General features: G+C 46.9%; 2 protein-coding genes, 1 long non-coding RNA gene and 2 other non-coding genes across 6 annotated transcripts in view; 4 read left to right on the forward strand and 1 right to left on the reverse strand.

The window, feature by feature from the left end:
- The first annotated feature begins 355 nt into the window (after positions 1-355).
- Positions 356-1,990, forward strand: LOC142217464 (uncharacterized). Of its 2 annotated transcripts, none has more exons than XR_012717382.1 (4): positions 356-399; positions 753-844; positions 1,217-1,275; positions 1,845-1,990. It is a non-coding gene; the product is annotated as an uncharacterized LOC142217464 (long non-coding RNA). The 2 variants fall into 2 exon arrangements; XR_012717383.1 differs by having other exon boundaries at positions 362-447.
- LOC142217777 (small nucleolar RNA SNORD89) lies at positions 893-1,003 on the forward strand. The gene has a single exon (XR_012717420.1). It is a non-coding gene; the product is annotated as a small nucleolar RNA SNORD89 (small nucleolar RNA).
- On the forward strand, positions 1,667-1,778 carry LOC142217778 (small nucleolar RNA SNORD89). Its single transcript, XR_012717421.1, has one exon. It is a non-coding gene; the product is annotated as a small nucleolar RNA SNORD89 (small nucleolar RNA).
- A 2,458-nt stretch (positions 1,991-4,448) lies between the features above and the next one.
- Positions 4,449-11,124, forward strand: CATIP (ciliogenesis associated TTC17 interacting protein). Its single transcript, XM_075285713.1, has 10 exons — positions 4,449-4,580; positions 6,088-6,193; positions 6,283-6,483; positions 6,581-6,636; positions 6,797-6,883; positions 7,295-7,459; positions 7,537-7,658; positions 7,775-7,851; positions 9,310-9,398; positions 10,362-11,124. Exons 2-10 carry the CDS (start codon positions 6,100-6,102, stop codon positions 10,575-10,577), a joined length of 1,107 nt encoding a protein of 368 aa, XP_075141814.1. The 5' UTR covers positions 4,449-4,580; positions 6,088-6,099; the 3' UTR covers positions 10,578-11,124.
- Positions 11,125-14,944: 3,820 nt separating this feature from the next.
- LOC142216659 (putative thioesterase PNKD) overlaps positions 14,945-24,316 on the reverse strand; it is a 41,552-nt gene continuing 32,180 nt past the window's right edge. The window contains exons 7-9 of the mRNA XM_075284655.1: positions 21,364-21,450; positions 18,327-18,442; positions 14,945-17,831 (exon numbers count right to left, since the gene is read on the reverse strand). Coding sequence (XP_075140756.1) covers positions 17,658-17,831; positions 18,327-18,442; positions 21,364-21,450 — 377 coding nt within the window. The 3' untranslated portion in view covers positions 14,945-17,657. The remainder of the gene's footprint in view (positions 17,832-18,326; positions 18,443-21,363; positions 21,451-24,316) is intronic.

Genomic DNA, 24,316 nt, shown 5'->3' on the forward strand with positions numbered 1-24,316 from the left:
TACTGAAGGTACCGCTGTAATCTTACATCTACCGCAGCCATTGCCACAGGTACAATAGTTATGTGGGACCCCGGCCCATGTGAGAGATGACACAGTGTAAAGCACAGGGGGCGCTATAGTCATGACAGAACAGCCCTGGGTAGGTGGGGAATATATTTATTATAGGAATGACTTGGACTATTTGTCTGTTCTGGTGTCTGCGGCCTCCTGAGGGCCGGGCCTGCACCTCCAGCTAAGGCCACAACTACACAGTGCTGGTTAATAGGCAGCCGGGCAGCGAGGAGCCGGCGACAAGCACCTCCCACACACGTGACTGGCTACGTCACCAATACTAGCGCCGCCCTTCCTTGATCACATGGTCGGGAAGCTCACAATGGCGCGGTGCAGGGCAGTAACGTGGTGAGCGGTGCGCGGGGAGATCTGCGGCCCTATAGTGGGGGGGCACTGGTGGGTGAGACAACATGGGTTAGGGGGGGGGGGGGGGATAGTGATGCCTCCACATTATAATTAACTCTTCAGGGACATAGTGGGCCAAACTGTAGGCTCAGGGCAGCAATGTAAAATTAGGACTGTCCTCCTGGATCTGGGATTGTTGGGAGCCATGCTGCCAGTAGGGGGCGGCAGGTGGGAGCGGGGGCAATGCTGATGATAGTGTTGGAGTAGGGTCAATGCTGCTTTCAGTAGATCGGTCTGACCAGAGCTGTAATCTGCATCCCCCATGTACAAGACTGAATTGTTCCACTTCATTCCAGGAGGCGTCCTTCACTTCTCCGCTGTGCAGCCGCCCTGAGACGTGATCCTGGTGACTACTAACATGTCTGCTCCACAGCGGGGCTGCTTGTAGGTAGGTATCTCGTACGTGTGGCGGTATCAGGCGGGAGACTCTAAGGCTGCACGGGGAATGATGACCAAAAAGGCCGAATTGCAGTGTCCTCTGAGCAGTTACTCTCTGCAGGGGACACGATGACAAATCCTCCTGAAGCGAAACCTGGCTGACCACTGCTGCCTCTGAGCGGAGTCCCTATCACTCCATGGATGTGTCCTGTGCAGGTCTGGTTGCCTGTGGGTGATTTGCAGTACAGCTGCCTCTTCCACGTGACTAGCTGTGCAAGAAGTGCTGCATAGGATGTATCTGTAGGGTGAAGTGGATCCTTGGTCACCCCTATATCTCTGCCTATATTGTTCTCTGCATAATATTGTCCTGGTTTCCTTTTAGATGTCTATGGACTGAGCACATGTAGGAGCTGAGGAATCTGGAACTTCCCTCTAGACAAGGTGAGAGAAATTCAACTCTGATCTTGTATCTGTGCAAGTGAGGGTGCACTGCTGTGCTAGATGTATTCATCACTGAATCTCCTAAGTGTGTATACAGCTCCTGTGTCTGTGGTTACAGACCGATCCTGTGCAGTCTGATCTTGCATTTGTTGCTCCAAACCATCTGCCACTTTCTTGATGACCCACAAACCATAGAAGAGTTGCACCCTGCAGGATCAGACGGCACAAGGCTTGTTTGTAGTCTATAACCAAGGGAGTGCAGTAGTCGGGGATATGTAGAGGCTTTATTCCATGCTTCCACCCTATGCACTGCTGATCTAAAAATATATATATCTAATCCTACAAAGCAGACTTTCTAGCACTTTAAGCTTCTCCTTACCAATATGTGAAAGCCGAGGAATGATGACATAAAAGGCCGAATTACAGTGCCCCCTGAGCAGTGTCTCTCTTTTGGGGTGGCATGATGACAAAAACCCTTGAAGCGAAACTAAACTGACCTCTGCTCAGTCAGAACTATTTCATCTACTTAAATGCAGCCATGATGCTTACGCTCTCTTCTCCTCCGGCAGGATGAGGCCGACTTGATGTCATCCAGATGAGGACCAGCGCCCAACTGAGCCGAGTGATGTGTCCAGTGGTGAGATGGTTTACCTGAAACTTTGGAATAAACATGCAGTACGTGAGCCCATAACCGTGTATGCCGCATGTAACTAATAAAGCCAGTGTAATAAACCTTTGTGTGTTTTGGGGTTTTCTTTCTTTCTTGGTTAGTGATCTTCTCCTATCTGACACTACCAAGGTTAGATGCCATAAAGTGAATTCCCTTCCCAATCCTGATACAGAGCCCCAAACCCCTTGCGCGTACCTAGAGGTAAGTGACAATATTCTGACCCTCAGCAACCTCCGCTTGGTTCACTGCATAGTATCATTGAATTCAGTACTTGGCTGCTTGCTGTACACTGTCAGCCATTGACATAGATCATGCTGTTGTCAGAAGAGGAAGGAAATGTTTTCTCAGCCACACGGGTCTTCTGGTTCTACATGAGTAAGATCTTTGCATGTCAGGTCTGTGGTTTATACCAGGTCTTTCGTTTTTCTGTTCTATCCCTAAAATGCAAATAAAGTGTCAATATTGGTCAAATTCTCAAATGTGAGGTCTTGAATGTACCACACTGACCCCTGCATAGAGCAGTTTATGGGGTGCCTTCTTACAACCACCACTAGGGGGCAGCACACTAGTTGCCACAAGGCCGGGGCAGTTCACATGGTGCAAAAATAGACAGGAGGGCGATCCTACGCGTTTCTCAAATCATCAGGGGTCTAGATACATCACATGGTGTATAAAACTTTGACAGCGTGCATTATTCTAGATGAATGGCTTACCTTCTGTATTTGATCTAGATTGTATGTAGACCCCTGATCTGAGATGTGCAGGGTCTTTTTGCTTGGTCTTATGGCAGGCAGAACTACTAAACCAGATCAGTCCTTACAAGCGCTCCCTGTGGCTGGATGTGTAAAGCCCGGGGCACTAGCTTGGACGTTCCTAGTATATAATCTCACAGACCAGTCTGTTTCCTTCTCTCAGGATCGGAAGCCAGGCTGGATGTGGTATTATCTTGATACTCTTTAGAGCGTATTTTCTTTTTATTGGCTCTCCTAATTTTAGGCTTCACTTATTTTGGGCAATTGAGAGAGAAGTTTTTGAGGACTGGGGACCAGTAAAAATCTGATCACGTGAAAGCCGAGTCTATAAGGGAGGGTGAGGGGTTTGTTGCTGTCATATGACCATGTGCTGTTATGTACATGTATCTACTGCAGAAGTGAGACTGACTGAAGGGAAGTGGTGACCTGTCCATGTTATATGCAGTTACATAACTGAGGAGCTTCGTATATGAAGAGTAAACGTGCAGAGGCCCCTTCTAGGCTCCATTTTTCACTTGTAGTAGTTATGTGGCAGAGGAACCTTTTGTGCATCCTCCACCCCTTGGGCCCCAGTAGTGACTCTTCCCCCGCGTCCCATCTAGCTTTAAGATTATTCTCCAAAGTAGCTCCACTTATGTCTTGGTTTAGCAAAACTGCGCTCCCTATTCTTTCTCCAAAACCTACAATTTGCTTTATTTGGAGGTGCTGTTTGCTGAGTCACATTTTGAGGTTGTTTTATTTGTGTCCTGGGACTATTGTGCAAATGTTCCTTTTATTGGCGTGTAATATGAGCACAAAGCTGCCGTGTGACTTAGATGTTTTACATCTGCGCCGGCATCTCTGTAGACAAAAGTCCTGCCAAAGTGTGAACCCCATTTATAGTCTATGGAGTCTAACTGCTGTTTTAGCGGACAGTGCTCCAATGTTTAGTCGTCCCACCCCCACCCCGGCACAAGTCTGTACCTAGTCTGACCATCTAACCCTCCTCAGGGGGTCAAACGGCGTGCTGTGTACAGAGGCTTATTACACCATATATGACCAGATTATGCAGGCGCTATGTCCTAAAAGGTGGGGCTAGAGCATGGAGAGCTTTCCCACTACAGAGGATTTATTATAGTCACATTAGCATCGGCTCTCTGTTTGATCCATCAGGGGAGCAGACCAATAAACTAGTGGGCGCAGATGGAGCCTGACAGACCCCACGGACTATAAAGGGTCTCTTGTTTTAAAATTGGAAGCTGTGGCTGAAAAGCCAATGTGCACGAGCCAGGGCTGTTTTGACCACAGGGCTAATACTACACTTGCACTAGGCCCTATGTTAGTGCGGGGACCTTGGGGTAGTCCAGTGTTTGGCGTGCTGGTCCGGTGATCCCATCCCAAACTCCTCTGTGTATTGTGATGCAAGGTGAGCCGAGTATAACGCTGCTTTCTGCTGCCTGAAGCCTCCAGGACCAGAGACACAAGGGAATGTATTGTGGAGGTAACAAGAAGGGGGAACATGAAACTGTGATGGCCCATTATACAGGGACAATGCAGGGGCATATCGCTGTGTGTGGGGGGGGGCACTAAGGGGGTATTATACCTTGTGTGGGGCAGGTCCAACCTATGGAACCTTTCCTCTGGGCCCCCCCCCCCCCGTCCTGCCTGTACATTGGTACCTGCCAATCCCTCCTATACACATGCACGCCAGGCTGCAGTTTAGTGTTTGACCACTAGATGGCAATGCTAAGTAATAAAGGGAGAGACGTAAACATGTTGGTATGGAGATGACTCTTGTTGACAAGTAACGGACGCAGCCTGTGTGTCGGAGGCCGGAGCGCTGCCTTGTGCTTGGCGGAGCGGGAGAGGAGAGGCCGCAGCCCGGTGTATGAGGGGCCGGGGCGGTAAGGCTGTGTGTGATAGTGCGGTGTGTTGGGGTATCAGAGACATCTGTGTGAAGGTTTTGCCGCAGGGGCAGGCAATGTGCCGGGATGGATTTGTGGTCGTGCCGGCGGCCATTTTCTTGAAGACCCTTTTGTTAGTGGTGTGTATGGAAATGTCACCAGGAAAATGGCTGCATGAGTAGGACTTGTGTTGTGATTGTTGAGTGGTCAGCAGGCGGGGGGTTCTAGTGATTTTATTTGCATCAAACATGCAACATTTTTTTTTTAACACCCCCCCCCCCCAAAAAAAAAACAAAAAAAAAACAACAAACAAACAAACCAAAAAACAAAAAAAACCCCATCATCTCCTGACTGTGCCCCATATACGGCCATCACTGCTTGGAGGGACAGTCCTGACTTCCGACCCATGTTCCTCTGTCCCTCATTGCTCCCCTTCATAAAATTAAAGGGGTTGCGCCACTATGGACACTTATTCGCTCCTCACAGGACAAGGGGGTAAGTGTCAGATCGCTGAGGGTTTGACCGCATGGACCCCGGTGAGACCCAAAGTCCCTGTGAAGCCTCCGGTGAATGAAGCGCAGTGACCTTATATGACCGGCGCTCTATTTACATCCACCAGCATCATACAAACCTTTAAGGACACATCCCCTTTAACTATGGCGTTCCAGAAAATTTTGTGCATTTTAGTCTTTAAAATCTCTGCGGCTTTGCTCACTTTAATAACCTCAGATACAATGGCGCTAAACAGCGTGAGCTTCGTGCCATCAAATCTGTGGCAAGATCAAGAAGGACATCACTACCTTCCACTGAGAACAATGGGAGACAGATTATAGCTGAGGGGTCGGGAACCTCCGGCTCTCCAGCTGCTGTGAAACTACAACTCCCAGCATGCTCCATTCACTTCCATGGGAGTTCCACGAGCAGCAGAGTAGTATGCATGCTGGGTGTTGTAGTTTTGCAACAGCTGGAGAGCTGATGGTTCCCTACCCCTGTTCTAGCTGGAATTTGGTGAGTATTGAGACAGAATCCGCTCCAAATTCTGCCCTGTCCTCAGAAATGTGCAGTATTATATAGCGCTAGAAAGGCGACAATGTGCTGAGTTCAGTCACCCCTCCTGGTATGTGTCCTGCTGCTGTTAGTGTCTTCAGACATCCGCATCAGGCCCTATTTTGATGAGGGAGAGGACCTGGGACAGATCTGACCCTTCATATCTTGTCACTGGTGCTCTATATTGTGGTTGTCCCTCCAATAAAGAAAGCTCACCCGTACGATGATAATACACAGGATGATACGTGACAGTATTGCATACACGGGGTCTCATGGTCCGAGCAGACATCTCCTGGACTCCTGCTAAAGCACACAGGTTCCCCGATTCAGCCAAGAGGAGCGATGGGTTTTAGGGATCTTCTGCCAGACAGGTTCCTCTAGCACAGATGGATCCTCAGATCACCTGCAGTGTACACAACTTCATGTATCTTCCTATGTAACTGGTGCTGTTATTTCACAGGTATCGAACAAGATGGCGTCAAGCGGCGTAACCAAAGTGGAGATTACTGAACCCCCCAGGCAGCTGAGTGCCAGTTCAGAGGCCCTGGAATTCATATCCAGCGTGGGTGAGTGCTTTGACCCTCTAGCGGAAACTACAACTCCCAGCATACCCAATATACCCCATATATGATCTATATATCCATGTGTTCCCCAGGGTTGGAGGAGCTGCGTCTTTGCCTCTTCTCGGAGTCTTTACAGTCCGTCTCGGAGTCTGGTGCTGAGCTCGGCTCTTTTACTGTCAATGTCCAGTCCGCGTACTATGCGCAGGACGGACTGGAGGATGAGAAATGTTTCCTGGTTCACATCAGCAGTTCCAGCTCCGTCGATGATGTTCCCTGCGGCAGCTCCATCACAGGTCAGTGCAGGATACACCCTATAGAGCTGTATATAATATTGGATATATCTACACAGGGTGTTTGTTCCCAGAGATTTATGACTTTGTCTTTTTGTAGCTTATATCTCTCTACAGCTGGAGACCCTGGATCAGCACCATCACGAGTTTGTAAAGGTAACGCGCCATCAGACTCATTGTAACATCATCATATTATAGTGGCACTTGGGGTAACTAATGTGGTCATGGGGTAACAGCTGATCTGCAGGAGTTCTGACAACCAGTTTAATGGACATGACATTGATGTCGTTCATTAATTTGTTAATTTTTTTTATAGCTCAAAGGACACTCATTGGATAAGAAAACTCACATGAGGAGACGAGACGACCAGATGGTGATCAGCAGAGTCACTACTGAGGGTCAGGTCAGTCACCAGCACACGATGTCTGGCCCCGGGGGTGCAAAGTGTATTACAGAGCAGGGAAGCTGGTATCAGAGCATATTGAGGACCCCTGTATTAGCCATAACTGGGTGCAGCATCCATCGTATCGCTTAGCTATGTAGTACTGCAGGAATATAATGCAAACCTTTCACGTGCCCTCTGCGGATGCATTTTCCAGTGCAGAACATTTGCCTTGAATTCCAGGGGTGCACACAAGGAGGTTCAGTGGTAGCAATAGCTACGAGGCCCTGGGGGGGCCCAAAGGACAAGGAAAAGACTTCAGTTGGTAAAGGGGTAACCCATCACAGATTTTGTATTAAGGTCCCGGGGCAACAAGTTGAATGAGGCCTAATGCATCCATAATTCTCATCAACTTTCCACTTCCCTCCACAGCAAGTCCATCAGGAATCAAAGTCCTACAACTCCAGCTTGCTGACTGGCTTCATTTCTGAGGCCTCAAACCTGCTGATCATGCGTCTTCTGGCACGGAGGAGGAACCCGCCAAACTTGGATTTTCTGACCTTGGATGCAGAGATGAACTTGTGCGTCTCCTCCTATGTAAGTTGTGTGACATGAGACCTACATGGCTCCATACATTGCTGTGTCTGACTATATATGTGGACTCTGCGTTGTAGCGAGAACTCGGCCTCCGTCCTCAGCTCATCGGCAAAGACTCAGTAGAAGTGTATGGCATCGAGCGAGCGACTCACTCAGAGGACGTCCCAGTCACCTGGCAGTGCTACTTTCTATCAGATGGGTAACGTATATAAGACCACTTGTGTTTCTGTAATGTATGTCGGTAACAGCAGCCTTCATAAATCTGCCCCAGTGTATTCCATCATGTCCACATGTCTCTGTCATTGGTTCCCGCAGACATTTAGCCAGCCGAGTCCAGGTCGGGTCTCTGCTCACCATGAGAATCACACAGATGCCGATACTGTCTGAGCCAGGTAATGTCTCTACAGCCTGCGAGTCAATTGTCACACGGCGGCCATGGTGGGATTCTCCTAGGGGGGAATTGACTTTCAAGTTCCTCAGGGGCGGGAAAATAACTCCATTATATACACAGTAAAATAATTTCATGCAGTATCTATGGGACCTGGTAAGCGCTGTATTGTCAGATACTCCAAACTATTAGACAGTTCTTAAAAAGTCTAGGAAAGTTTTGCAAGTCGTGCCAACAGTACTTATCTCTTGCATGTTTTGTGCGGAAACCGAGTGGAAACCACATGGACCCCATTATAGTCTATGGGGTCTGCAGGGTTCCTGAAGGTAACCACTTTATTAATGCGTATAGGTTTCCATTCAGGGGTCCTCTGAATGGAAACTCGAACGCAGATGTGAATAGGGCCTTGGTAATGTAGTGTGTGTATATATATATGTATATATATGTATATATATATATATATATATATATATATATATATATATATATATATACTATGTGATTAAAAGTATCCGGACACCCGGCTGAAAATGACTTACAAGTTGGTGGCGCCCTCCATGGGTAATGCCGGATACAATATGGTGTTGGCCCACCCTTAGCCTTGATGACGCTTCCACTCTCGCAGGCAGACGTTCAATCAGGTGCTGGAAGGTTTCTTGGGGAATGGCGGCCCATTCTTCACGGAGTGCTACACTGAGGAGAGGTATCGATGGAGGTCGGTGAGGCCTGGCACCAAGTCGGCGTTCCAAAACATCCCAAAGGTGTTCTATAGGATTCAGGTCAGGACTGTGTGCAGGCCAGTCCATTACAGAGATGTTATTGTGGTGTAACCACTCCGCCACAGGCCGTGCAGTATGAACAGGGGCTCCATCGTGTTGTAAGATGCAATCGCCATCCCCGAATTGCTCTTCAACAGTGGGAAGCAAGAAGGTGTTTAATACATCAATGTCGGCCTGTGCTGTGATAGTGCCACGCAAAGCAACAAGGGGTGCAAGCCCCCTCCATGAAAAACACCGCCACACCATAACACCACCGCCTCCGAATATTACTGTTGGCACTACACACGCTGGCAGAGGACATTCACCAGGCATTCGCCATACCCACACCCTGCCATCGGATCGCCACATTGTGTACCGTGATTCGTCACTCCACACAACGTTTCTCCACTGTTCAATCGTCCAATGTTTACGCTCCTTACACCAAGCGAGGCGTCGTTTGGCATTGACCTGCGTGATGTGTGGCCCCCAATCACCTGACCACGTGGGAAGTCCGTGAGCTCCGCGGAGCGCCCCATTCTGCTCTATCACCATGTCTAATGTCTACTGAGGTCGCTGATATGGAGGACCTGGCAGTAGGGGGCAGCACAAGGCACCGAATATGACAAACGGATGTTATTTGGGGGTGTCTGGATACTTTTGATCACATCGTGTATATTTATATTTGTTGTCATGTCTGTTTACAGAGGATGAAGATCCCAAACCAGAATTTGCAAAGAAGCCCCTAAACTGGGAGGAAGACGCACAACTGTACTCCCAATTCCTGGATAGAAAGGTACACACATGAGGTTCAGAACCGCTGTACATAAAGATAGGCTCCTTGGCTTCTGGGGAACTACAAAGTGCAGCATTCTATGTAAGGCGGGAGGACTCACTGAGACTTGTAGTACCACAACTGCTTCCTCAAGTTTTGTAAACCAAGGTTGTCCCCAGTTACAATACAGATTTATTCTCCCTCTCGCGTATTTCTGGCATCTTCCCCTGACGGCGCCATGAAGGAGACATTGGGCAGTTTTACCAAGACTGTAAGGGTCAGTTCACACGTGAAAACCGCCTAGCTTATTTGTGCGAGGTAAAAAACCTCGGGGAGTTTTTTTGACGCAGTTTTTTGCATTCCACGCGGTTTTTGACGAGGTTTTTGACGCGGTTTTCGCTAGGTTTTTTTTTTCCTATATGTGCTATAGAAACTGCAGGCGAAAACCGCGCTTTTTTTTTGCAAAAAACCACGCGGTTTTGTGTGCAAAAAACCGCACGGTTTTTTACCGTGCGGTTTTCGCCTCCCATTCACTTCTATGCAATTCTTCAGGCGTTTTCCGCCTGAAGAAAGGTCATGTCGCTTCTTCAGGCGGAAAACGCTAGGAGGAAAAAAAAAGCTAGTGGTCTACATAGACCACCATGTTAAAGGAGAGGTTTTTGAAGCGAATTCCGCTGTCAAAAACCTCCCCTTTGCCCACGTGTGAACTAGCCCTAAGATTGTATGTCAGTCTTAATGAAGGCCGGACTGGTGCAGAGAACCGGAGATTTATGAGGGGCTGCGGCGTCTTCATATATCAGTCAGATGTCCTAGAGTCAGAATGGAAGTGTGGCTTGTTATTATAAATATGTAGGGGCCGAGGTGTCACCATGGATTGCGCCGTGTGAACATACCCTTAATATTTGCACCCTTAAACACCCCATTGCAGACTGTTGTTCCCCCAGCACTACAGGGGCCGGTGCTATCATGTGTTTTATTCCACAGGAAGAACTTCTGTCCGATCACGAGACCTACCTGCGACGACATCCGGAAGTGAAGGCTCTTCTGGCAGACTTCATGCAGTTCTTACTTCTCAGGAAGCCGGAGGATGTCGTTGCTTTTGCAGCAGAATTTTTTGGGCCTTTCTCCTCAACGCAAGAGCGCAGCGAGACTTTCCGATCCTCTGTAATCTCTAGTCCATTTCGTGATGGGTCCAAGTAAGGGGATCGGCAGGGGTTCAGGGGTTTACCGGGATTGCAACAAATGTATCCATCAGATTAGAGTCCATGGTGTAGGAGCTGTCCTTGGTATCGCAGCTCAGCCCCGGTCATTTGATTTGGACTGAGCTGCTTCTGTACCATGTGACCACTGAATGTGACATCACCAGCCGCCCCTCCCCCAATGGTCAGATAATGGTGACCTATCCTAAGAAAATCCCTTTAAGTGAACGAGGTCCAATACAATGCACTGATTGGCGGCTGGGGGTGTCTGGGGGTGGGGAATTGGCTTGGGGTTTATCACTGGGACCCCAGGCAATCACTAGTCCGAGTGACTTCTATGGATAGAGTGCCGGTGGACACGCCTTTCCAACCACTCCATTTATGTCTATGGGATCACCATCCTGGAGGCCGTACAGAAGAGATGGCCGTACACGTCACCAATCACACGGGGCACTTGTGGGGTGATCACTGGGGGTCCCTGTGGGTAAGAGTAAAGATTGGGATAATCCCTTTAAAAGACATTTAATATATGTATGACATTAAGTGTATCGGTCTCTTCTGGTCATTCTCCATAAAATCTTCAGCGAGCGCTGTACTATAACATGTTACCACGTCATTGCCATCCTTCTCCATCTCCATTTGTCCCCCCATCAGCCGTCTCTGCCCCAACTTCACCCTCATCGTTTTGCTAAAGCAGCAATGCAGAGAGTGAGGTGAATTTACTGACACCATATACTCTGTGTAGTCTGAGCCTGCAGTTTTACTCATTTACCCAGTAGGGGGCAGATGAAAGATCAGACTACACAGGGGAGGTTTGTAGTCAGGGATCTGGTTACTCCTCTAGTGCCATCTAGTGATCAGAAAACTGCATTACAGTGTCAAGTATAAACTCAGGATAAGTAATGTAATGTATGTACACAGTGACTGCATCAGCAGAATAGTGAGCGCAGCTCTGGAGTATAATACAGGATAAGTAATGTAATGTATGTACACAGTGACTGCACCAGCAGAATAGTGAGCACAGCTCTGGAGTATAATACAGGATAAGTAATGTAATGTATGTACACAGTGACTGCACCAGCAGAATAGTGAGGGCAGCTCTGGAGTATAATACAGGATAAGTAATGTAATGTATGTACACGGTGACTGTACCAGCAGAATAGTGAGCGCAGCTCTGGAGTATAATACAGGATAAGTAATGTAATGTATGTACACGGTGACTGCACCAGCAGAATAGTGAGCGCAGCTCTGGAGTATAATACAGGATAAGTAATGTAATGTATGTACACAGTGACTGCACCAGCAGAATAGTGAGCGCAGCTCTGGAGTATAATACAGGATAAGTAATGTAATGTATGTACACAGTGACTGTACCAGCAGAATAGTGAGCGCAGCTCTGGAGTATAATACAGGATAAGTAATGTAATGTATGTACACAGTGACTGCACCAGCAGAATAGTGAGCGCAGCTCTGGAGTATAATACAGGATAAGTAATGTAATGTATGTACACAGTGACTGTACCAGCAGAATAGTGAGCGCAGCTCTGGAGTATAATACAGGATAAGTAATGTATGTACACAGTGACTGCACCAGCAGAATAGTGAGCGCAGCTCTGGAGTATAATACAGGATAAGTAATGTAATGTATGTACACAGTGACTACACCAGCAGAATAGTGAGCGCAGCTCTGGAGTATAATACAGGATAAGTAATGTAATGTATGTACACAGTGACTGTACCAGCAGAATAGTGAGCGCAGCTCTGGAGTATAATACAGGATAAATAATGTAATGTATGTACACAGTGACTGTACCAGCAGAATAGTGAGCGCAGCTCTGGAGTATAATACAGGATAAGTAATGTAATGTATGTACACAGTGACTGCACCAGCAGAATAGTGAGCGCAGCTCTGGAGTATAATACAGGATAAGTAATGTAATGTATGTACACAGTGACTGTACCAGCAGAATAGTGAGCGCAGCTCTGGAGTATAATACAGGATAAGTAATGTAATGTATGTACACAGTGACTGCACCAGCAGAATAGTGAGCCCAGCTCTGGAGTATAATACAGGATAAGTAATGTAATGTATGTACACAGTGACTGCACCAGCAGAATAGTGAGCGCAGCTCTGGAGTATAATACAGGATAAGTAATGTAATGTATGTACACAGTGACTGTACCAGCAGAATAGTGAGCGCAGCTCTGGAGTATAATACAGGATAAGTAATGTAATGTATGTACACAGTGACTGTACCAGCAGAATAGTGAGCGCAGCTCTGGAGTATAATACAGGATAAGTAATGTAATGTATGTACACAGTGACTGCACCAGCAGAATAGTGAGCGCAGCTCTGGAGTATAATACAGGATAAGTAATGTAATGTATGTACACAGTGACTGTACCAGCAGAATAGTGAGCGCAGCTCTGGAGTATAATATAGGATAAGTAATGTATGTACACAGTGACTGCACCAGCAGAATAGTGAGCGCAGCTCTGGAGTATAATACAGGATAAGTAATGTAATGTATGTACACAGTGACTACACCAGCAGAATAGTGAGCGCAGCTCTGGAGTATAATACAGGATAAGTAATGTAATGTATGTACACAGTGACTGTACCAGCAGAATAGTGAGCGCAGCTCTGGAGTATAATACAGGATAAGTAATGTAATGTATGTACACAGTGACTACACCAGCAGAATAGTGAGCGCAGCTCTGGAGTATAATACAGGATAAGTAATGTAATGTATGTACACAGTGACTGTACCAGCAGAATAGTGAGCGCAGCTCTGGAGTATAATACAGGATAAGTAATGTAATGTATGTACACAGTGACTGTACCAGCAGAATAGTGAGCGCAGCTCTGGAGTATAATACAGGATAAGTAATGTAATGTATGTACAGAGTGACTGCACCAGCAGAATAGTGAGCGCAGCTCTGGAGTATAATGCAGGATTAGTAATGTAATGTATGTACACAGTGACTGCACCAGCAGAATAGTGAGCGCAGCTCTGGAGTATAATGCAGGATAAGTAATGTAATGTATGTACACAGTGACTGCACCAGCAGAATAGTGAGCGCAGCTCTGGAGTATAATGCAGGAAAAGTGATGTAATGTATGTACACAGTGACTGCACCAGCAGAATAGTGAGCGCAGCTCTGGAGTATAATGCAGGATAAGTGATGTAATGTATGTACACAGTGACTGCATCAGCAGAATAGTGAGCGCAGCTCTGGAGTATAATACAGGATAAGTGATGTAATGTATGTACACAGTGACTGCACCAGCAGAATAGTGAGCGCAGCTCTGAAGTATAATACAGGATAAGTAATGTAATGTATGTACACGGTGACTGTACCAGCAGAATAGTGAGCGCAGCTCTGGAGTATAATACAGGATAAGTAATGTAATGTATGTACACGGTGACTGCACCAGCAGAATAGTGAGCGCAGCTCTGGAGTATAATACAGGATAAGTAATGTAATGTATGTACACAGTGACTGCACCAGCAGAATAGTGAGCGCAGCTCTGGAGTATAATGCAGGATAAGTGATGTAATGTATGTACACAGTGACTGCACCAGCAGAATAGTGAGCGCAGCTCTGGAGTATAATACAGGATAAGTAATGTAATGTATGTACACAGTGACTGCACCAGCAGAATAGTGAGCGCAGCTCTGGAGTATAATACAGGATAAGTGATGTAATGTATGTACACAGTGACTGTACCAGCAGAATAGTGAGCGCAGCTCTGGAGTATAATACAGGATAAGTAATGTAATGTATGTACACAGTGACTGTACCAGCAGAATAGTGAGCGCAGCTCTGGAGTATAATACAGGATAAGTGATGTAATGTATGTACACAGTGACTGCACCAGCAGAATAGTGAGCGCAGCTCTGGAGTATAATACAGGATAAGTGATGTAATGTATGTACACAGTGACTGCACCAGCAGAATAGTGAGCGCAGCTCTGGAGTATAATACAGGATAAGTGATGTAATGTATGTACACAGTGACTGCACCAGCAGAATAGTGAGCGCAGCTCTGGAGTATAATACAGGATAAGTGATGTAATGTATGTACACAGTGACTGCACCAGCAGAATAGTGAGCGCAGCTCTGGGGTATAATACAGGATAAGTAATGTAATGTATGTACACAGTGACTGTACCAGCAGAATAGTGAGCGCAGCTCTGGAGTATAATACAGGATAAGTAATGTAATGTATGTACACAGTGACTGCAGCAGCAGAATAGTGAGCGCAGCTCTGGAGTATAATACAGGATATAACTCAGGATCAGTACACACACCTCGGATCAGCGCCGCACACACAGGAGAGACATGAAGTAATTTCTACCACAGACATTTTTTTTTAATCCAGCATTTGGTAATCCAGAAATCTTATGAATAATACAGAATCTCCAGATCTATGGAAATAATTACAATGACATTTCTATTATATGACATTTATTTTCACCATTTCCTAGGTCTCTGCTTTCTGTCAGTGAATGTTCTGACCAAATCCTTCTCACAGCTGAGGGTTTGTTACAGTTGTATCCAGTGTAGACAATATTCTGTATAATATCAGGTTTTCGGCCCAGTAATGTCCACAGTCACTGACAACCAACAGAGATCTTGAATGTTGTAGACCTGAAGCTCAGGGTGTCAGGAAGCTGCGGATCTTCTTACTATGATATAATCTGATAATCCGATCCGGCCCATTACGGGATTATCACATTATAGTGTTACTTTTTGGATTTGTCTTCGGTGCTAGATTATTTTTTCATTTTCACAGGTGCAAAAAAATGTACAAGACCCCCAGGGGGCAGCAGAGGGTCAGGGGTCTCGGGCGCCATCTGTCATGGATAGGCTTTTAGGTTGTTCCTATGGCACAGATGACACCTTGTGGAGACCCTGCTTACCCCCCTCCTCTTGTATTCATGGAGAAAGATGTAACCACCAAGAATAAGTAGTTTTTCCAATATACAAATGAGGTTCAAGTGCTCAGTGGGCGGTGCTAAGGCCAGCAAGTGCTCTGGCGCTCTCCAGCCACCCCTGGCCCAGGCCTTCCCCTTGGTGCATGTGATGTCAGTCAGTGCTGGAGACCAAGGAGAGGTTTGGGACAGGGTATACTGAAGCACTTGCCAGGCCTAGGACCGCCCACTGGGCACTTGAACCTCATTTACATACTTTTTTGTTTTTTAATCCTTATTGATTAGATTTCTCTCCAGTGCTACAAAGTTAGATTTACACAATTGTCTGCAGACACCCCTTATAGACTCAATTTAAAGGAGACAGAATTTTTAGAGATTTGTCTATGCAAACCCTGGCCGTAAGAGCAAACCATGACAGTAAGTGTGTCTGTATGAGCGGGTCCATTAGCGTGACCCCAGTAAGCGGTACTACTACTGCGCCCCCTTCTTGTGCTCAGAATTTAGGGCTAAAAAATCAGTCACCACTAGGGGGAGCGCAATACATAGGTTGAAGTCATAGAGAGCAATAGAAATCTATTTGTTCAGGGCTCCCCCTAGTGGCAGTGTCAGGCTTTAGTGGACGACTCGTCTTCTCTGCCCGTAGATCGCTCCTATTTTAGGATATTTACGGGTAATTCAGGAGAGGAGACACGTGTCCCATAACAGCGCGGTCTGTGATTATTCCGCTCTGGATTTCTGCCGCCATTAGCTGTAATATTCACAAAGATTCTGGAGCAATGGGAAATTTAAAAGCTCTTTTTAAACCCTAAAACTGTTCCACTTCTGTCCACAGGCCATGTCTGGTATTACAGTTCAGTCTTATTCACTTAAATGGCGATAAGCTGTAATACCAGACCCAGCCTGTGGACAAGGGTGGCGCTGTTTCAGGGAGAAAAAAAACTAAACTAACCCTATATTTTTATCTTGCTATCACACACCCTACTGACCGATATGTGGGGACATCTAGGATTCACATTTGTGGGATTCTTTGAGAACATTTGACACAGCACACGCTACCCCCCCCCCCACCACCCCACAATAGACTGATTGAAAGGGCCACAAAGCTAAAAATGCCCAAATATCTCCTGCCTACAGCTATTTCTCCTAAACCCCTATACACATGCATGCTTGGTCAGCCAAGAATAGGATTGCGGGTTGAAATTCAGTGTCCCCGTCCCGTCCCCGTCTCCCCCAGAATCATCTGTCAGGGGAGAGATGGGAAGTTCCCATACACAACAGATCCCAGCAGAATCGGCAGACATTAAAGGAATACGTATGGGGCCCGAAGATGGCGCCTTATATGTCAGTCACATGGATGGCATGAGAAGAGGTGATAACAGGGGACAATAGATTGCAAGTGGCTGATAACAGGGGACAATAGATTGCAAGTGGCCGATAACAGGGGACAATAGATTGCAAGTGGATGATAACAGGGGACAATAGATTGCAAGTGGGTGATAACAGGGGACAATAGATTGCATTGAACTCCACAGCAAGTGGCTGATAACAGAGAGAAACCGATTGTATTCAACACCACAGCAAATTTGGGGGTGGGGGGGTTCTATAATAATATATCTTACTACATACGATATTCTGCTGGGCAGGAAAATACACACCAAAATTCAACACCAGGGGGCGACCCCAGTGCACAGGATTCCCTTCTTGCCTATGAGGGAGCAGCCATATTGGTTCAGGTTCCTTCACTTCCATTGCTGCCCTTCGGTCACACACAGCCACGGGCAGTGCCCCCTGTGGACGCTTGTAGTCACTGCATCCTACAGTCCTCCTAAGTCTTAGTGTTTACTCCCAGGACACCATACTTTTTGGGGTGGGGTATATACGGTGACCCCCACACCAGGTTCTCATGTAGTGTTCCAATGTATTGAGTAAATTGTCCAAAACTAAATCTATATGAAGAACAAAAAAAAAAAAGTGCAATCCTCCGGTGAAGATCTGCGGCCGTCTTCCTCTCGCACAGTCATGATCTCGGCCTCCATGATGGTTCTAGTGATACAGACGTCCATACCCGACCCCCCTGGAGGCCCCATCCTCCGCCCGCAGATTCTCCAGTTCGCAGTCCGTTTTCCCCGTCAGGTCACATGACTATCTGCCTTTGAATAGGTCTTTCCTTCTTCGCACTTCTTCTAGGACCCGAGAACGGTAACGGCTCCACTCCTCGTCCGCTCCGCGCTGGAGGTCGAGCGCCACGTGCAAGTCCCTAGAGTGAGTGCGCAGGAACGGGTTGTATTCCTTCTCTTCTCCGAGGGTGGACGGACACTGGACCAAAAACAAAGTCAAGGATTTAGTCTGTATAGGAGGATGCTACATGGCTAACCTAAGGTCATTAGATTAAACCAACATCTACTCTAGTTACATCCAAAGCAGCACTCACAAATCTGTCTGCATTCTTTTAGCTCTTAGTAGGCAGCCGTTCCCTGTTGGTTCAGTGTCTGGATAGTGAATACTCTTCTATGGTGCACTATATGGACATTACATGGCAATTGGAAGCCAGCTATATCCTGAATGCAGCTCTGGCTGTGACTAGAGAGTAACTAATGTAAAGCTGCTCAATGCTAGTGTGAAGTTACTAGATCCTGAAACCACGAGACTGTGACCTATAATGGATTGTGGCTGCACTGATCGTGTCCAGACCTACAGCACATGTGGGACAATCTACATGTCCGTCCATCCTCATACCTACCACTGAGCACACACAATGTGGGACCCCCCCCCTTAATCTCCTCCCCCTCCCCGGACCCCTGTTAGACCCACCGTGCATCTCTTCTCCAGTCTCTGCTGAACCACCCACTGAAACTTCTTCTCACGTGGGGCGTTATTGGGCTCCACCACGGCAGCAAACATGAGGTTATCGGCGGCGTACTCGTGGCCTGCAAGAGGAGAAAGATGATGGTGATGGCTGGAGCTCTGCCTGCTGTCAGTGAATGGAACATCCAGATGAGGATTGGAATCTGGAGCTGACCCGACAAGGATCAAAATCAGCTCCGTATTCCGGCAGCATTACCCCCGCTGGGGCGCAGAAGAAAAGCTGCAATTTGGAGAGGAATATTAGGCAGTTTTCCACCTCAGATTCATCAGTGTGAACAGCGCCTCACAATGCTGGACACATAGTAACAAACCCGCAGCTGTGAATATAAATCGATCTATAAGTATCCAGACTATGACATATAACATCACCTAGCAGAGCTGGAAAAGCTGGGTCTGGGGACACTGTGCCTTTAAGAGGTTTTCCTACCACTTTTGGATCAGGCAGTATACACAGACAGGTATACATAGTATATATACTGGGGTATACAGAGATGTAGCCCCTGCACCAGCCCTGCACTACCCAAGCCAAGCTGTCGTCTCATCCCAGGCTCCTTCTCCTCCTCTTGTCACATCACAGGCACAGATGTCACTTCTGGCAGCAGATACACAGGAGACGCTTCATGATTGTTTTTCCGCCAGATTTTTTATTTTTATCTTGTGTGATTGTACAGGGATAGAAGCAACGAGAAGGAGCTGCAGACAGAGGAGCGGGGGCAGCAAGAAGCACTGCACCGTGTTACTTCACCTCTATCACCTCCAGGGGCAAATAAATCAGTAAATGCCTCGTGGTGTGACCGATCACCAAGAGGTCCAGAAATCCGGGCAATTCTGCCACAATGCACTAGGGGGAGCTCACAGCACAGGGACTATTGACTTCAATAAGAGCTGGATATGGCCGGGGCTATGCTGAATTCTGACCACAACTCCCATCAGGCAACCAAGGATTGCCGTGTCACATTGTGTGCCCAAGGTTGCAACCCCCCCCCCCCCCAAATAACGGTACAGTTACTATTTACTTGCAGTGTTGTGGGAAACGTGGCGATCTTTGGGAGTTTCAGGCAAAATCGCTGCGTAGATCAAGCCTAAATCTATATGCAACATGCTCCCCCTATTGGTGACAGCAGGCAAAACATATTCTATCCCTTATCTATAATTGCAGAGATATACAGCACAGACCATAAGTTTGGACACACCTTCAAAGAGTTTTCTGTATTTCCATGACTATGACAATTGTAGATCACACTGAAGGCATCAGAACTCAGAAGTAACACATGTGGGATTATATACGTAACAAAAAAGTGTGACACAACTGAAACTCTGTTTTATATTCTCGGTTCTTCAGAGTAGCCACCTTTTGCTTTGATTCCTGCTTTACACACTCTTGGCATTCTCTTGATGAGCTTCATGAGGTAGTCACTGGGAATGGTTCTCACTTCACAGGTGTGCCCTGTCAGGTGTAATAAGTGGGATTTCTTGCCTTATAAATGGGGTTGGGACCATCAGTTGTGTTGTGCAGAAGTCAGGTGTATACACAGCTGACAGTCCTACTGAATAGACTCTTAGAATTTGTATTATGGCAAGAAAAAAGCAGCAAAGTAAAGAAAAACGAGTGGCCATCATTACTTTAAGAAATGAAGGTCAGTTACTCTGAAAAATTGGGAAAACTTTGAAAGTGTCCCCAAGTGCAGTTGCAAAAACCATCAAGTGCTACAAAGAAACTGGCTCACATGAGGACCGCCGCAGGAAAGGAAGACCAAGAGACACCTCTGCTGCGGAGGATAAGTTCATCTGAGTCACCAGCCTTAGAAATCTCAGGGTAACAGCAGCTCAGATTAGAGACCAAGTCAATGTCACACAGAGTTCTAGCAGCAGACACGTCTCTACAACATCTGGTAAGAGGAGACTTTGTGCAGCTGCTAGAAAACCACTGCTAAGGACCGGCAACAAGCAGAAGAGACCACAAGGAATGGACATTAGACCAGTGGAAATCTGTGCCAAGGTCTGATGAGTCCAAATTTGAGATCTTTGGTTCCAACCACCGTATCTTTGGTGATCGGATGGACTCTACATGCCTGGTTCCCACCGTGAAGCATGGAGGAGGAGGTGTGATGGTGTGGGGGGGCCAAGCTGGGGACACTGTTGGGGATTTATACTGGACCAGCATGGCTACCACAGCATCTTGCAGCAGCATGCTATTCCATCCGGTTTGCGTTTAGTTGGACCATCATTTATTTTTTAACAAGACAATGACCCCAAACACCTCCAGGCTGTGACCAAGAAGGAGAGTGATAGGGGGCTACGCCAGATTAGCTGGCATCCACAGTCACCAGACCTCAACCCAATCCAGATGGTTTGGGGTGAGCTGGACCGCAGAGTGAAGGCAAAAGGGCCAACAAGTGCTAAGCATCTCTGGGAACTCCTTCAAGACTGCTGGAAGACCATTCCTGGTGACTACCTCATGAAGAAGCTCATCAAGAGAATGCCAAAAGTGTGCAAAGCAGGAATCAAAGCAAAAGGAACCGAGAATATAAGACAGATTGTCAGTTGTGTCACACTTTTTTGTTACGTCTATAATCCCACATGTGTTACTTCTGAGTTTTGATGCCTTCAGTGTGATCTACAATTGTCATAGTCATAGAAATACAGAAAACTCTTTGAATGAGAAGGTGCGGCCAAACTTATGGTCCGTGCTGTATATAAAATTCTTAGTACATAAGTCTGAGCCCTATAATGTAATAGCTTACGTGCTCTTAAAGTGACCTCCTCCTATACTCGCCACATCTATAGATTGAATATTCGCTTCCATCTATAGCCACACTTTTATGGGAGTTCTGAGTAGATGTCATGTTACTCCTTGGCCACTAGATGTCGCCTCAGCACGTCTTATATTTTCTCCTATTTACTAACACAAAGACCCTTCAGATTTAGGCAGAACCTTCCATAATGTGAATTTGGTCCATTTAACCCCTCGCAGCGGACCTACCAGGCCAGAGCAGGGTGCTGTCACTCAGAGAGGCCACGGTGTCCAGTGACGCCAGCATCGTGTCCGCCGAGCCCTCGAACATTCTCCCTGCAAAGACAAAAACAAAGCGGTGACCGCGCTGGAAGCCCAACACAAAAACCGCGCACCCCCCACAAAACCTAAAACTCACACGCAGGGATAATCGGCAAATCTGTTATTCAGGACGGGTGACAAACAGGCCGCCACTGCAACTAACATGGGGCTGTCACTCAGCTTTCCTAGTGACAGATAGAAACATAAAACAGCCTGACATGGTGGTTAGTCCTGGATATGGGGACTGAAGAGATGACAACAGGCGGCAGCTTCCATGTGATAATGGGTATTGCTGCCATCTAAGGGGGGGGGGGGTGTCACCCAGCTTTCCCAGACTACAGAATGAGTCCGCCTGTGCAGGGATATCTCACCTTCTACAATATCGCTACATAACGAGGCAAAATTATATTTCCGGATGCTAGAAAAGCTGGGTTAGGGGCATAGATATGTAGTCATCCAGCTTTCCCAAATGTTATGTGACAGCCAGGGGTGTAACGTGACGATCCTGGACCCCCAATGCAAAATCTATAATGTGGCCCCTCCCACCTTGTGCCATTTATAATAGCGGAGTATTACAGGGGGCCCCTCAGGTTCAGGGCCCGGTAGTGGACGCTACCTCTGCACCCCTATAGCATCCCCCATTCTCCCAACTTTGCCAGGTTCCTGAATGGCAAAAAAAGACATGAAAGCCAAGGATTGAGCAAAAATACAGATCTGCTATTCAGGATTCTGGAAAAGCTGAGTGAATTCGCCTCTAGCGGCGCAATGGCTTCCATACTGGTTGTTCCCCGTCGTCCCCAGAAACAGATTTAAAGGGGAAGACTTATAAATACCGTAAGAAAATCTATAAGGAAAATCGTCTTTGTTGTCCGTAGAAACCAATCACAGATCAGCTTTCATTTCGCAAGAGCGCTACAAGGAGCGGAAGCCGCGCGGCGATTGGTTGCGATGGGCAACAAAGACGATTTTTTTCTTTTAGATTCTTTCCCTAATATTTTCCTCGATCCCCTTATCTCGCGCTCTCCCCCTATAACAGTCTCATGGAGTCAGGCGGGAGACGGCGGCGCTTGTGAAGCCGTTCCCTCCTGTCTGACAATGGCGGGGTCAGCGCACAGCAGGACGGATGAGCCGTCTCCATGGCAACAGCGAGACATGGCGGCTCCGGCAGGGTTTTGTCCTCGTATCCTACGGTTTAAGGTTTTACTGAACTCCCCCCTTGGGTGTTGTCAGGCTGACGAGTCGATTGTGCCGCGCTAATTAGTGACTCCGCATTCCTGCACTGAATCGGTGGCGGAGGAGGAGGAGGAGGGTGAATAGAACCTGCTGGTGCCTATACATCATGGCCGCCGCGCCGCCGTCTGGGGGCGTCACCGGTACAATGGGAATGAAGAAGCTTAGATACAGAAAGCCAAACATTCTCAGAGTCATCCTTCTATGTCAAGCACTGAAAGAAAAAACACCCATACTATGAATCTGCTTCTGGGAAAGCTGGGTGACTGCCAATATGGCTGCTAGTACAGATTTAATTCAGGGATTTGGGAAAGCTGGGTGCCTTCCAGTATAGCTACCATTACAGTTTTACATCAGAACCTGGGAAAGCTGGGTGCCTGCCTCTTTTTTTATGTTGAGCTTGATAGAGATTATCAAAGTACCTACGTAATAAAAGGCATGACCTGCGATATCTTCCACCCAACTTTCCCAGATTCCTGAATGGTAGATATGGTTAGTAGTGAAAAATATGGAAGCAGGAAAGCTGGGTGGCAACTCTGTGTATAGTCTTCTTCTATTAGTGAATAGGTGTGCCATTCAGGAACCTGGAAAAGCTGAGTAAGATGCCTAGTGAGCGATAGGATAAGGAGTCTGTCCGAAAATAATCCAAGTCCTTGTATCTCAAGCACTGAAAGAAATTCTATGAATATTCCTTTACGGTTATATCTGTTTCTGGGAAAGCTGGGTGACTTCCAATATCGCTACCATTACAGTTTTACATCAGAACGTGGGAAAGCTGGGTGCCGTTTATACTGAAGTGTTAAAATTGATGGACATTTTCCTTTTTTTATCCAAAGTACCTGCGTCACATAATGTACGAGCCTTGTTATATCTCCCACCCAGCTTTTCCAGACTCCTGAATGGTAATCATTTGCAGTAATGAAGATCTATAGAAGACGGGGTTCATCTCATCTTCAGATTAGGAATGCAGAAAAGTTGGATGATGACTCAATTCGAAGATTTGCTTCCATTACTGAATGTATGCGCCATTCAGGACGCAGGAAAAGCTGGGTTGAAGGTTTAGTGGGATATACAATAGGGATAAATGGGATAAGTCACAGCTCCCGCCCCAGGATCACTATTATATGTCACCTCTATGTGTGACGGCTCCTCTTATATGGCCGCTCATTATAAGTTTACTGCCCCTTTAAGATGTGACGGTTGTAAGTGCAGATAAATGGCGGCTGAAGTGTTTCCCGCTCTCTTCTCTCAGGTCAGTGACTCTGAGGAGGAGCAGCAGCTGCACAGACGTCAAGATGGATTAATCGCAGCGTCAATCTCAGCCGCTCTGAAGGAAAGGATTAGGATTTATTATAAAGCGGAGGCTGAACAAGCAGCGGCAACGACCTGAACAGAGGAACAACCCCACAGCTGCGGCACAGCGCCAAGAAAAACCGTATTAAAATACTAAAAAACCACAACTGTTTGAGTTCTGCTACACTGGACAATCTAATTTTTAATGCAGCTTTGGAAGGGAGTGGAGTAGAAGACGTTGTAAGTCTTAGAATCAGCACAAGATTCTTATAAGATGTAAACATTTGCATCTGCGTCCGGAAGATAAAGCGCAGAATTACTGATCCTCCCCACCTGACTACTGCACCGGCGCTGGAGC

The sequence above is a fragment of the Leptodactylus fuscus genome, chromosome 8 (genome assembly GCF_031893055.1).
Source record: "Leptodactylus fuscus isolate aLepFus1 chromosome 8, aLepFus1.hap2, whole genome shotgun sequence".
In the NCBI taxonomy this organism is placed as follows: domain Eukaryota; kingdom Metazoa; phylum Chordata; class Amphibia; order Anura; family Leptodactylidae; genus Leptodactylus; species Leptodactylus fuscus.

Excerpts from the sequence above, each read along its gene's own strand:
- CATIP (XM_075285713.1), top strand. The coding sequence starts at position 6,100 with ATGGCGTCAAGCGGCGTAACCAAAGTGGAGATTACTGAACCCCCCAGG. Across the intron at positions 7,852-9,309 it reads GCCGATACTGTCTGAGCCAG|AGGATGAAGATCCCAAACCA; the intron begins GTAATGTCTCTA and ends GTCTGTTTACAG. Across the intron at positions 9,399-10,361 it reads CCCAATTCCTGGATAGAAAG|GAAGAACTTCTGTCCGATCA; the intron begins GTACACACATGA and ends TTTATTCCACAG.